At 37.9% G+C, this 14974-nt stretch overlaps 1 protein-coding gene across 3 annotated transcripts in view; it reads left to right on the top strand.

Moving 5' to 3' along the window:
* The window catches only part of ABCC9 (ATP binding cassette subfamily C member 9), a 149342-nt gene that overhangs the window by 87552 nt on the left and 46816 nt on the right, over positions 1-14974 (top strand). For all 3 annotated transcript variants that reach the window (XM_061125119.1, XM_061125117.1, XM_061125118.1), the window contains exons 25-29: positions 6945-7041; positions 10918-11147; positions 12085-12233; positions 12438-12507; positions 14573-14730. In XM_061125119.1, coding sequence (XP_060981102.1) covers positions 6945-7041; positions 10918-11147; positions 12085-12233; positions 12438-12507; positions 14573-14730 — 704 coding nt within the window. The remainder of the gene's footprint in view (positions 1-6944; positions 7042-10917; positions 11148-12084; positions 12234-12437; positions 12508-14572; positions 14731-14974) is intronic.

Raw genomic sequence — 14974 nt, 5'->3', positions numbered from 1 at the left:
TGAAATAATTGTATATTTATATACCATTAATTGATAAACTACTTTGAAACTGAGAAAATTCTAATGATATCTTTTACTATCAGGCCTTTAGAGGATTTTTATTTGAATTGGAGGCATATTATAATTATATGTGTGTTTAAAACAATCATATGCAGTTAAAACTTGCTCAAGCATGCTCTTTCCTCATTTTATCTTATTTTCCCTTATGTATGTCCTATTTTACTCACCTTCAATATGAGTTTTTCATTCATCACTTACAAATGGAGGGTTGTGGGCAAAACAAAATCTGATATGATTTTGAAAGAAAGAAGATCTGTTAGCTGTGGGTATAGTGCAAAGTATGCCTGAGGTACAGTTGAGGGAGGTGAAGGAAGGTAATCATAAAGAAATTACAATGAAATTTTATATTTAGATAGTTTTTAAAGTCCATAAAACCTTTTTTATATGATCTCTTTTAATTCTCACAAAATAAGCAAAAAATAGGAGAAATAAGCAAAGAAAATATGATCTCACTTTTACAGATGGGAAAATTGAGGCTCAGAGAGGCTAAGTAACTTGCCTAAACTTGTACAATATATATAATGTTTTGTACCAATTGGATTTAAACCTAGGTTCATACCAATGTAATGTATTTATATAATGTAAATATAATATTGAATGAAATGATAACACAGTTGAAAACCAATTGAGTATGATGAAAGAAAAACCATTCATGGTTGAGAGGTAAATTGTAAATTTAATTAGTAAATTTTCAAAATGTTTTCTCTTGAGTTGTGGGACTAGAAAAGGTCCAGAATTCAATAGGTCCTGGTCAGGAATGAACATTATAAAATGAAAATGTTTATATAAGCAGATTTCTGAAAATGTCAAGAAGTTAAAATGCATTATTTCTTAAAGGAAAAAAAAATCTTGTTTCAATAGCAGAAGAAAGATAAAAAGTCAGACAAACCATCGGATTGCTCTGTCTTCTGTGAGCTTGCCAAAGATATCAAAGGCCAATTACAAACGTCTCAAAATAAGGAAGAAAAGCCGTATGTCAGTGTCTTAGTAGAGTAGGACAAATCATAGAACCTTTGAAAGGAGGATATTCATCAAAACATTACAGTGTACAATTGGCAAGAGCTCACGTAGAAATTATGCAGTGATATGCTTGATAATAAACTTACTGGGATGACTCCAAATGACATTTTTTTCCGTGGTCTAGGTGCCAGGGACAAAAGAATATGATGTAAGCTTAAGGAGTGGACCATTTATGGTTTACTTTGAAAAGAAAATATGGAAAAACCACAAGAGAGAAAGGGGGGTGCTTTTGGCTTGATTTTGAAGTAATACTGACTACTGAGCATGCCAGGAAGAAAGTCTGTTACATTGTGTTTAGAAATGAAGTGATCACTCAAGAAACCATAGCGCTATAATTAAAGAAACATCACAGGGTTATAGGGCTTCCGTGGTGGCTCAGACAGTGAAGGATCTGCCTGCAATGTGGGAGACCAGGGTTTGGTCCCTGGGTCTGGAAGATCCCTTGGAGAAGGGAATGGCTACCCACAACAGGGGAGCAAGGGCTACTGGCATCTAGCGGGTAGAGGACAGGGATGCTGCTAAACATACTACAAGGTACAGAACAGCTCCCACAACAAAGGATTTTCTGACCCAAAATGTCAATGGTGCCAAGGTTGAGAAAAGCTGGCTTGGCACCAGAGCAGATCAAGCAAGTGGAGAAGGAGGTGAAACTAAAGGACTCACAAAACATCCCATCTTTGGTCTTTAGACAGATCAGTCAGTTTAAAGGTTCAGGAACAATGGGAAGGTATGCTAAAGAGGATAGTAAGACAGCTTTGAGAAGAAGTTGATAACACTTTTAGCTGATTTAAATGTTAAAAATTCTGCCTTGGATGGTATCACCCATTATCTTCATAATATTATTAAGCAAAATAAAGTAGCATCTTTGGATGTTTCTTCCCTCAGCCTTCAACCCTCACTTTGATTCAACTTTTCCCAGGCATTCAATAAATATGCATTTAGTTGTTGTTGTTATTTAGTCGCTAAGTTGTGTCTGATTCTTTTGTGACCCCATGGACTGTAGCTTGCCAGGCTCCTCTGTCCATGGGATTCTCTAGGCAAGAATACTGGAGTGAGTTGCCATTTCCTTCTCCAGAGGATCTTCTCCACCCAGGGATCAAACCCACACTTCCTGCTTGGCAGGCAGCTTGCTTACCACTCAGCCACCTGGGAATCTTTATGTATTAGATAAGTGAAACTAAATTTGTATTTACTTAATCCATATGTCAAAACAATTTAAAATATTTAATCTCAGATGAGCTTAGTGTGAGCATTTTACTCATAAGGAAAATGACTAAAGATTAAAGTCCCCAAGATGATAACTCTTTTGCTCACATAGATTGGCAACTTCTGTTTATTTCATTTCATTACACTATCCAAAAATATCAGTTCTTTTTTAATTTTGTTTACTCTCAAAAAATAGTTTACACTGTACAAATATGGCTTTTCATATCATTAGGCACAATTAAAAGCTAATGTGAAATTATCTCTGAAAAATACTATTCAAAAGACACTTTTGCTTCTACTTTTTTTAAAAAAACAAGAACTTGGAAGCAACAGAGCTTTCTAGAATAGCAAGTTTCCTAAATCACACATTGTATGAGGCCAAACAAACAAAAACAAAATAGGACCACTATCTAGAGACTGATTATCAAAGAATTATTGGTTTATTCCTATAACAAACAGATTTTTTTTTATATATTAGCATGTACAGGAAGCTCTTAAATTACTGTCAATTCCAGAAGTCAATGGGTCAGTTATTTGGAACTCGGAATGCATTTCCCCACAGAAACAGAGATACGGGTAGTTTCCCAGACTGTCCTGCGGAAGCTGATTTAACCCACAGTGTAACTGAACTGATACTACTAGTCCAGTTCCAAAGCCAAGAGGGAGGAGTGTTGGAAGCAGAGAACTGGAGAAAACAAAATGCTTTTCTCTTTCTTAGCACAGGATGAGTCTGGAGCAACCCTTAAAATTTTGCAGTTTGTTTTTGATGTTTTCCCTTCTCTCCTTTCCCATTTACTTCAAAAACCCGCCTTCCTCTTGTTTCTATTGAAGTCTCTTTCTTCCATCCCCTGAGTTAGATCCTCAGTCAGAACCTCATCTTGATTTGATAATTCATAATAGTGTATGACTGATAGTGCTTTAACCAATCCAGAACTACATGCAGTGTTAACATTGATGAATCTTTAGAAAAATTCAATCAGTTCAGTTCAGTTCAGTCACTCAGTTGTGTCCGACTCTTTTAGACCCCATGGACTGCGGCACGCCAGGCCTCCCTGTCCATCACCAACTCCTGGAGTTTACCCAAACTCATGTCCATTGAGTCGGTGATGCTATCCAATCATCTCATCCTCTGTCGTCCCCTTCTCCTCCTGCCTTCAATCTTTCCCAGCATCAGGGTCTTTTCAAATGAGTTGGTTCTTCGCATCAGGTGGCCAAAGAATTGGAGTTTCAGCTTCAGCATCAGTTCCTCCAATGAATGTTCAAGACTGATTTCCTTTAGGATGGACTGATTGGATCTCCTTGCAGTCCAAGGGGCTCTCAAGAGTCTTCTCCAACACCACAGTTCAAAAGCATCAATTCTTCGGTGCTCAGCTTTCTTTACAGTCCAACCCTCACATCCATACATGACTACTGGAAAAACCATAGCTTTAAATGGACCTTTGTTGGCAAAGTAATGTCTCTGCTTTTTAACATGCTACCTAGTTGGTCATAACTTTTCTTCCAAGGAGCAAGCGTCTTTTAATTTCATGGCTGCAGTCACCATCTGCAGTGATTTTGGAGCCCAAAAAATTAAAGTCTGTCACTGTTTCCATTGTTTCCCCATCTATTTGCCATGAAGTGATGGGACCAGATGCCATGATCTTACTTTTCTGAATGTTGAGTTTTAAGCCAACTTTTTCACTCTCCTCTTTCACTTTCATCAAGAGGCTCTTTAGCTACTTTTCAATTTCTGCCATATGGATGGTGTCATCTGCATTTCTGAGGTTATTGATATTTCTCCCAGCAATCTTGATTCCAGCTGGTGCTTCATCCAGCCCAGCATTTCTCATGATGTACTCTGCATATAAGTTAAATAAGCAGGGAGACAATATACAGCCTTGATGTACTGCTTTCCCTATTTGGAACCAGTCTGTTGTTCCATGTCCAGTTCTAACTGTTGCTTCCTGACCTACATACAGATTTCTCAGGAGGCAGGTCAGGTGGTCTGGTATTCCCATCTCTTTCAGAATTTCACAGTTTGTTGTGATCTACACAGTCAAAGTCTTTGGCTTAGTCAATAAAGCAAAAGTAGATGTTTTTCAGGAACTTTCTTGCTTTTTCGATGATCCAACGGATGTTGGCAATTTGATCTCTGGTTCCTCTGCCTTTTCTAAATCCAGCTTGAACGTCTGGAAGTTCATGGTTCACGTACTGTTGAAGTCTGACTTGGAGAATTTTGAGCATTACTTTGCTAGCGTGTGAGATGAGTGCAATTGTGCAGTACTTTGAGCATTCTTTGGCATTGCTTTTCTTTGAGATTGAAATGAAAACTGACCTTTTCCAGTCCTGTGGCCACTGCTGAGTTTTCCAAATTTGCTGACATATTGAGTGCAGCACTTTCACAACGTCAGCATTTAGGATTTGAAATAGCTCAACTGGAATTCCATCACCTTCACTAGCTTTGTTTATAGTGATGCTTCCTAAGGCCCACTTGACTTCACATTCCAGATGTCTGCCTCTAGGTGAGTGATTACACAACTGTCATTATCTGGTCATGAAGATCTTTTTTGTATAGTTCTTCTGTATATTCTTGCCAGCTTTTCTTAATATCTTCTGCTTCTGTTAGGTCCATACCATTTCTGTCCTTTATTGTGCCCATCTTAGCATGAAATGTTTTCTTGGTACCTCTATTTTTCTTGAAGAGATCTCTAGTCTTTCCCATTCTATTGTTTTCCTCTATTTCGTTGCATTGTTCACTGAGAAAAGCTTTCTTATCTCTCCTTGCTATTCTTTAGTTAGTTAAGTAGCTCAGTCATGTCCAACTCTTTGTGACCCCGTGGATGGTAGCCCACCAGGCTCCTCTGTCCATGGGATTCTCCAGGCAAGAATACTGGAGTGGGTTGCCATTTACTTCTCCAGGGGATCTTCCTGACCCAGGGATCGAACCCTGGTCTCCTGCATTGCGGGCAGATGCTTTAACCTCTGAGCCACCAGGGAAGCCCTGCTATTCTTTAGAACTTTGCATTTATATGGATATATTTTTCCTTTTCTCCTTTGCCTTTCGCTTCTCTTCTTTTCTAAGCTATTTGTAAGGCCTCCTCAGACACCCATTTTGCCTTTTTGCATTTCTTTTTCTTGGGGATGGTCTTGATCCCTGCCTCTTATACAACGTCACGAACCTCCACCCATAATTCATCAGGCACTCTATCAGATTTAATCCCTTGAATCTGTTTCTCACTTCCACTGTATAATTGTAAGGGATTTGATTTAGGTCATACCTGAATGGTCTAGTGGTTTTCCCTATATTCTTCAATTTAAGTCTGAATTTGAAAATAAGGAGTTCATGATCTGAGCCACAGTCAGCTCCCAGTCTTGTTTTTGCTGACTGTATAGAGCTTCTCCATCTTTGGCTGCAAATAATATAGTCAGACTTATTTCATTGCTGACCATCTAGTGATAACCATATGTAGCGTCTGCTCTTGTGTGTTGGAAGAGGGTGTTTGCTATGACCAGTGCATTCTCTTGGCAAAACTGTTATTAGCCTTTGCCCTGCTTCATTCTGTACTCCAAGGCCACATTTGCCTGTGTTTCTTGAATTCCTACTTTTACATTCCAGTCCTCTATAATGAAAAGGACATCTTTTTTGGGTGTCAGTTCTAGAAGGTCTTGTAGGTCTTCATAGAAGCATTTAACTTCAGCTTCTTCAGCATTACTGGTCAGGGCCTAGACTTGGATTACTGTGATATTGAATGGTTTGCCTTGGAAACAAACAGAGATCATTCTGTTGTTTTTGAGATTGCATCCAAGTACTGCATTTTGGACTCTTTTGTTGACTATGATGGCTATTCTGTTTCTTCTAAGGGATTCTTGCCAACAGTAGTAGATATAATGGTCATCTGAGTTAAATTCACCCATTCTAATCCATTTTAGTTCACTGATTCCTAAAATGTTGACGTTCACTCTTGCCACTTCCAACTCTTTGACCACTTGCGATTTGCCTTGATTCATGGAACTAACATTCCAGATTCCTATGCAATATTGCTCTTTATAGCATCGGACCTTGCTTCTATCACCAGTCACATCCACAACTGGGTATTGTTTTTGCTTTGGCTCAGTCTCTTCATTCTTTCTGGAGTTATTTTTCCACTGATCTCCAGTAGCATATTGGGCACCTACAGATCTGGGGAGTTCATCTTTCAGTGTCCTATCTTTTTGCCTTTTCGTACTATTCATGGGGTTCTCAAAGGCAAGAATACTGAAGCGGTTTGCCATTCCCTTCTCCAGTGGACCATGTTTTGTCCACAGAAAAATTATGAGTATATGAAGATGATATAAAAACAAAACAAGGAGCAATGGTGGGACCAGGTTTAATGCTAGAAGAGGTGTCCCCCTGCCCCTGGGGTTAGCTCCATCACATTGTTACTACTTTTCCTGGCTTCTTACTGCCCTGTGCCTCTGAGCTCTGATACGTTCCCCAAAGGCCTCAAGTGTTACTTCACACCTTCTCCTTTGATAGGAGTTGTCCATATGTCTGCAGTTGTCCATCCATCTTGAGCAGAGAGCCCCAGACCCAGAAAGGTAACTAACGGTTGGTATTTGGTACATGTGGGTCATTGACTGTAAGTAGAATTTGCCTGTGGCTGTGAGCTCCTTGCATGACAGCTCCATGTTTCCTGTAGGATATGGAAGCTGACCAAACAACTTTAGAGAGGAAAACACTCCGAAGAGCCATGTATTCAAGAGAGGCCAAAGCCCAACTGGAGGATGAAGACGAAGGTAGATCTTTTAAAAAAAAACATTCCAATGGGTAATAGGATATGGAAGTCCTCTTTGGCAATTGATGTGTGTCTATCTCCGTGCAGAATGACTAGCCACCTTGCAGAGCAGTGAAGGCAAAGTCAAACACATGAAACTGAAAATGGACAGAAGGGGAGTGAAATCAATAGGTGTATATAGATGTATGTAAACATGTGTGTGCTGTCAAATGAGGCATCTTGAGGGGTTCCCCACAGTGTGTATCAGTGTTTTTGTGTTGTATGTATGAGAGCTGACAGGACAATGGGTCTAGACCCTTGTTCAGATAAACTGGTAAGGTCTAGTATAATAAAATGTCAGTCCTTGGGAAATAAACAATACATGGGGAATGCAGTGAAAATACTGCTTTGAAAGATCTATACTTGAGTCTGTAAGTTTTTACGGGGTTCTCCTGGTAATATAGCAATGAAGAATAAGAGAATTAGAAAGCTGTTTGTTGTGTTTCAATTTTCTGGATCTAATAAAATATAGTGGGTGAAAAAGGTTTACTGGAAATTTGAGGAATAAAATGAAATAGTTACATTGCTTTGACATTTGTTGCCAAGACATTTGTAAGATAAACCATAAGAGTCCATAGAGTAAGTGTACTGTACTTCAGTCTTCCTACATGGATTTTGCCTAGGACCACATTTCCACGGGCCAGTTAAGAAAAGATTATCATTTCGAACAGAAGGACACCAAAATGGGCCATCTTTACATTTCAGATGATAATTATTCTGTGTTTCAGTAAATATCCATTGAGTAAACGAATGAATGAATGAAGTTTTCACTCCCATTTCTTAGATTTTAAAATGTTTTAAAAGAATATTTGGGGACTTCCCTGGTGGTCCAGTAGTTAGTGTTTTCACTGCCGTGGCCCCAGGTTCAATCTCTGGTCAGGGAACTAAGATCCTGTAAGCCCCATGGGGCAGCTGAAAAAAAGAGACAGTTTGGTACTGTAAACAGATAGCCTTTAGAACTGCAGTTACTCTCTCCAGTATGTCAGTAGTAAATGCAGCATGTGAGGGGCTGACTCTGTCCCGGGCTTGCTGTGTTAATTCAATTGTTCATGTGTAAAATAAGATAATGATACTTTGGTTTCAGAGTAAAAGAAGAAATGAAAGATCCTAGTACAGTACATATTACCTGCTAGGTTACTGATGCTATTATCCTATGTCTGTTGAATCCGCCAGGAAGGGAAAGAAAAGTAGTTGCCCATATTGTTTCTACTACTAACCATTGGCTAGATCATCGTGTGGACAGATTAAGTTCTGAGGAAGTGAAGAAATGCTGGCTTTAGTTGGGCAGCCATAGGCAAGGTAAAATTTCAATTAATATAGAAACAGAAAATGGATATTGAGCAGACAGGTAGCAATCTGCAAGTGTCTACCTCTTTGATCATGCAAATTTCTAACTCTGTTTCACTCACAGACCCACCCTCACCAAAGGGTAGATTATCTGACACCTGTTCTTTTTTTTTTTGTTTTTGTCCTTGAATATCTGAAAATGTCTTTATTTGGCACAAAATTCTAGGTAAAAACTGTTTTCCCCCAGATATTTGAAGGCTCTACTGCCTTCCAGCTTTGATTGATACCTCCTGTCTGATAATAGTGATCTCATGACTCTTTCTTGATAACATGCCTTTTCTCTCTGAAAGTGTTTACAATCTTCTCTTTGTCCTTTATGCCCTGAAATTGCAAAAGGATGTGCAGCTGTGTATACTTTTCATTTCTCCTTTTCAGTTCTGGTCTTCCCTGGTGGTTCAGATGGTAAAGAATCTGCCAGCAATGTGGAAGACCTGGGTTTGATCCCTGCATTGGGAAGATCTCCTAGAGAAGGGCATGGCAACCCGCTCCAGTATTCTTGTCTGGAGACTCCCCACAGACAGAGGAGCCTGGCAGGCTACCATCCGTGGGATCCCAAAGAGTCGGACATGACTGAGCATCTAAGCACAGAATTTCTCAGTTCTAATGCTGAGATCTGTTTCTCTTTTGTATCTAGCTCAAATATGAAGATCCTTGATGATAGATCAGTCTTCCCATCATATCCATACTTAGATCTCTGTTGTCTGATAATTTACAAACCAAATTATCTATCTTTCCTACTCACAGCCTGCTCATTCTACAGTGGTGGAGTACATACAAGATGACTACAGTGAAAACTGTCTTTGGGAAAAGAAAGGATGGGAAATACACCACAGTCACTAAACCATTTGTTGTTTAGTTGCTAAGTTGTGTCCAGTTCTTTGCAACCCCATGGACTGTAGCCCACCAGACTCCTCTGTCCATGGGATTCTCCAGGAAGAATACTGGAGTGGGTTGCCGTTTCCTTCTCCAGGGGATCTTCTGATCCAGGGATTGAACCCATGTGTCCTGCATTGCAGGCAGATTCTTTACCACTGAGCCACCAGGGACGCCCTCACTAAACCGTACAAATGACCAAATTTTACTGCTCAGGAAATACCATAGTTACCTGTCCTTGTAATGGAATATGTTCTTAAAATATTCCATTTAAGAAAATATTCCATTCCATTCTGTCTAGAAATTTCCCGGTGGTTTAAACAGCTGAGAGGAGCTCCCTACCTATTGTCCTCTGTCCCCTGGCTTTGCCTTCAGAAAGGTTCCATTTTGCTCATGCACCTCCATGACCACATTTAAAAAGAACCACAGAGATTATGGATTATGCCCTCTTGAGCTATGCACAAATTTCAAAACCTACTTCCTCCTGGTGCAGTTTTACAGATTCAGAAATATAAAGTTCAAAAAATTATAAATGTTTGCAAGTCTGGCATGTGGTTTTATTGGCACACAGTTCCTTCAATAATGTAATAAACTTCTAGTCTGTAATTCTAGCTAGTTTATTGTAATAAATTAACAAGTTTTCGCATCCAAAACATATACTTTATTTTTTCATTTATTCATTTTCACATGTTTTTAAATTTCTTTTGTATTGAGGTGACATTGGTTTATAACATTGCGTAAGTTTCATGTGTACAACATTGCATTTCTACTTCTGTAGAACCAACAGTATGCTCAACACCAAAAATGTATTTCCGGTCTGCCACTATACAGTAGATCACCTTAATCCATTTCATCTTCCCCTCCACCTCTTTCCTTTTGGTAATCACTACCCTGTTCTCTGTATATCCACGTGTGTTTTTATGTGGTTTGGGCTGTTCACTTGCTTTGTTTCTTTTTCTTTTTTTTTTTTTGGTTGTTTTTTAAAATACACATATGAGTGAAACGGGACAGTATTTTGTGTTTGTCTGACTTGTTTCACTTAGCATAATGCCCTTATCAAGATCCATCCCTGTTGCATATGGCAAGATTTTGGTCTTTTTAATGACTGAGAATTATTTCATTGTATATATATACCACAGCCTCTTTATCCATTCATCTGTTAATGGGCACTCACTTATTTTTTTAAAATGTTTATTTATTTATTTGACTGTGTCATCTTAGTTGTGTCACATGGGATCTTCGCTGAAGCATGAGGGGTGTTTAGATACGGCACACACGGGCTCCTCTATAGTCATGGCACATGTGCTCTGGAGCATGTGGGCTGAGTAGGGCTGGTGCATGGGCTTCATTGCCCCATGGCATGTGTGATCTTAGTTCCCTGACCAGAGACTGAACCTGCATCCCCTGCATTGAAAGGCGGATCCTTAACCACTGGACCACCAGGGAGGTCCCTCACCTGTTTTGTTTTTTAAATGATGCTTTTCTCTGCTAAAAACATTTAAATTTCTAAGACTTGTATTTCTAAAATTTGATGAAGGTTTGTTGGTAGGTGGGAATAATACAAATTCTATATCTACCTGTTGCCTGTCAGAAGATTAAACAAGTGCTTCTTATGCAGAGGAAGAAGAGGAGGAAGATGAGGATGATAACATGTCCACGGTAATGAGGCTGAGGACTAAAATGCCATGGAAGACCTGTTGGCGGTATCTCACTTCTGGAGGATTCTTCTTGCTCTTCCTGATGATTTTCTCTAAGCTTCTGAAACATTCCGTCATTGTAGCGATAGACTACTGGCTGGCCACGTGGACCTCAGAGTATAGTATAACCAGTACTGGAAAAACTGATCAGGTACTGTAGGTTTTGCTTTTACATTATCTAGGAAATGTTGAGATGATACTCTTATCTAGTTAGATACAAATAGCTCAGATGTCACAGGAATTCTGTGAGGTTTTTTTGTTTGTTTTTATTTTATTGGGGCATAGTTGATTTACAATATTGTGTTAATTTCTGCGGTACAGCAAAGTGATTCAGGTATACATTTTATACATTCTTCTTCATATTCTTTTCCATTGTGGCTTATTATAGGATACTGAATATAGTTTCCTGTGCTATAGAGTAGACCTTGGTGTTTATCCATTCTATGTTTAATACTTTACAGCTGCTAATCCTGAACTCCCAATCCATCCCTACCCTACCTGGCTCCCCCTTGGCAACCACAGGTCTGCCCTCTGTGACTGTCACGGTACTTTTGTAATGATTCAATAGGTTAATTAGGGCAAGACCTGAAATATAATAAGAAATATTTAATGATAATGCTTGGGTTTGGATTCAAGGGAGTTATATACATGATGTGTGTGTGTGTATGTGTGTGTATAATATGCACACAGGACTTTTGTTCTTGTTCTGATGGTATCTGATTTTAACTGCTATACCAATGAATCAGCTGGTCATTCTGAGATTGCAGATAGAAAGAATTAACTTTATGATATTAAAAAGTCAAGAATATTTCAAACCAGAAAACTAACTCTAATGCTTCATCTACCCTTTGGCAAACCCTGAAAGAGAGTGAAGGGAGTGAGCGGGAACTCGGTCATGGGATTATGGTGGGGATACTGCCCTGAGTATCCCCAGGAGTATCCCCAGGAGAGCTACCCTCCTTCAACTGTGTAAATTAATGTGAGATAATAGAAGTTGACCATATTGCCAGACTGACATTTGGTGTCCTAGCAAGAGAAAACTCAGTTGATAATGTCATCTGTGCTTTTTTGTATTGGTTGCTTTTTAGACCTACTATGTGGCTGGATTTAGCATACTTTGTGGAGCAGGTATTTTCCTCTGCCTTGTTACATCTCTCACTGTGGAATGGATGGGTCTCACAGCTGCTAAAAATCTTCACCACAATCTCCTTAATAAAATAATTCTTGGACCAATAAGGTAAAAAAGTAGTTATTTATTTTACAAGATCATAAAAATATGCATTTTACATTAAAGTGAAGTGTGAAATTTTAAAGAATTTATTCAGTCTTTCAGCAGATGAATAGGGATAGTTTCATTTTTATGACACCAAGATGTCTATTAGCAGTGTTTAGGCTCCAGATCATTTAGAATTATAATACATCCAATCTGTTTATTGCCTAGATTCTTTGATACCACACCACTGGGACTGATTCTCAATCGCTTTTCAGCTGATACAAATATCATTGATCAGGTGAGTACCTGAATTACTTCCAAGTTCAAAAATAAATTTATCATTGTAAGCTAAACAACATTTTAAGATAAATCATGATTCCTGTTAACAGTAGAGGATTTCTAGAACCTAAATAAAAGCCTATTTGCATTCATATCAATATTACATATATACATAAATTTCTAGACTATGCAGTCTATGAAATATGCATAGATTTCTAGAATGAAATCTTAAAGGAAATAGATCAATTCAAAATAATTTATCCACATAGAAGAGGATACTTAGAGAATCAGCATGAAATAGAAATAGAAAAGAATGAACATTAAGTGTTTTTATTGTAAAAAGAAGTGATTTTAATCAGTGTTGTATCTCCATTCACAGTAACGTTCTTAAAGTTTGGAATTAATGCAGAGTGTCTCCCAGAAGTAAAGCATGGAATACCAGGTTGTCTTAGATGTCCTTTACTTTATTAGGTTGATGTGATATTACATGATGGGATATTTTAGGGAATAATTTCAAGGATGCCCAGTTTAGTCTTAGGTCTTTAGGCCTCCAGAAGTTTGTCCTGAAATTAAAGACCTCAGAGTCTGAAATTGGATCTCTCTATGAACAGACTCTTTAGGGTGATTGAGTGAGGACTTAGCAAATTCAGTTCTTTCCTTTTCTGATTTTCCAAAGTGGCCTTAAGAACACCTAAATTACCATCAATTAAGGTAAAGAATGATGCATGCAACTGACTAAAATGTATGTTTAAAAATTTTGATGTTTTCACAATATTGGTGTCAGATTATGATGCATCTAAAACACTTCCTAAGGAGTATATATTGGAAAAGAAGAGACAGAACACTCCTTATTTGGAAGATGACACTATTGCTCCCTAGAGAGTTGGTATGGAAGAATCAACTAGGAAGTTCAGCAGAGTATTTACATTAGATATGTGATACAAAAGCCAGTAACTTTCTCTCCACCAATTAAAAAATTATGTGAAAAATACATTTAACCTATAATAACAGCAAAAACTATAAAAATAGAAATAAGCCTAGTATGAAGGAAAGTGATTCAACTATCCTGGAAATCATAAAACTCCTGTGTCTGTGTGTGTGTGTGTTTACTTTCCTTATCAGATACCTAAAAAATACTGTGAAATTAAAACACTCTGATGATTACAGAAAACAAGTTGATCAAAAGAACAAAATTGAGAACTCAGAAACACCAGTCTATCTTGAATCAGTAATAATGGGAATGTTTTTTCAGTAAAGGGTGTTGGGACAATTAACTATTTATAAAATACACAGCAAATTCACATGTAATAAAGGAGGCCATCTAGTAACATTAAACTATAAAATAAAATGTAGAAGAATACTTTGAGAAAACATGGGAAGTGTCTTTATAAGACACAAAACTCAAAAACAATAAGAAAAAAAAGCCAACAGAAATGGCTCTAAAATTTTAAATTTCTATTGATGTAAAAGCATCATATTTAAAATATAACACATCCTTTGGGAGAAAAACTGACAACTCATGTAAAGAAAGAGGATAAACATCCATGATATATAAAAATCATCTAAAAATCAATAAGGAAGATAAACAATCCAGTTGAAAAGCATGCAAAGAATATGAAGTAGCAATTAAAATTATTAGAGGGATAGCTAAAGAGTTCTTTAATACTATGCAGCCCTTAAAAAGAAATAGATTCGTATATAGTGGCATGGGAAGATTTACAATCCATCTTATTCAGTCAAACAAAGCAAGCAAATGGACAAATGAGGTTTAGAGTTTATGTTTATGCTATTTGTATAAAATAGTTTATGCTATTTGTTTAAAAATCCCATAAGATATTAATAAATAGGTAGATAGGTAAATAACTGACCACTGGTTAAGCAGATAGGTAGAAAGATGGATCAATATACTAAACAATGGGAAGTGAGTGAAATCGAAGGAGTGATGAATTGCTTACAATGAAAATGTTTATATATTAATTTTGGGACTAATTATGTAACTTAATATAAAATTAATGTGTTGTTGCCTTATTACCCATGTTTTATTTGAGCTAAAACATTTTCCTTTCAAACTGCTTTCTTAATAGCATATCCCGCCAACTTTGGAATCTCTAACTCGGTCAACACTGCTCTGTGTGTCTGCAATTGGCATGATTTCTTATGCCACCCCTGTGTTCCTAGTTGCACTAGTGCCTCTTGGGGTCGCCTTTTATTTTATCCAGAAATACTTCCGAGTGGCCTCTAAGTAAGTAAAACACTTCTCTGTTCATCTTCAAAAGCCTGTATATTTGATTGACTGTGATTCAGATTTGCTATAATGTTTTGGTGGCTCAGGTGGTAAAGAATCTGCTGCAATGCAGGAGACCTGGGTTTGATCCCTAGGTCAGGAAGATCCCCTGGAGAAGGGCAAGGTTAGCCACTCCAGTATTCTTGCCTGGAGACTCCCATTGGCAGAGGAGCCTGGCAGGCTACAGTCCATGGGGTCTCAA

Source organism: Dama dama, chromosome 22, assembly GCF_033118175.1.
Source record: "Dama dama isolate Ldn47 chromosome 22, ASM3311817v1, whole genome shotgun sequence".
NCBI lineage: Eukaryota > Metazoa > Chordata > Mammalia > Artiodactyla > Cervidae > Dama > Dama dama.
This window is presented reverse-complemented; position numbering and strand designations above follow the sequence as displayed.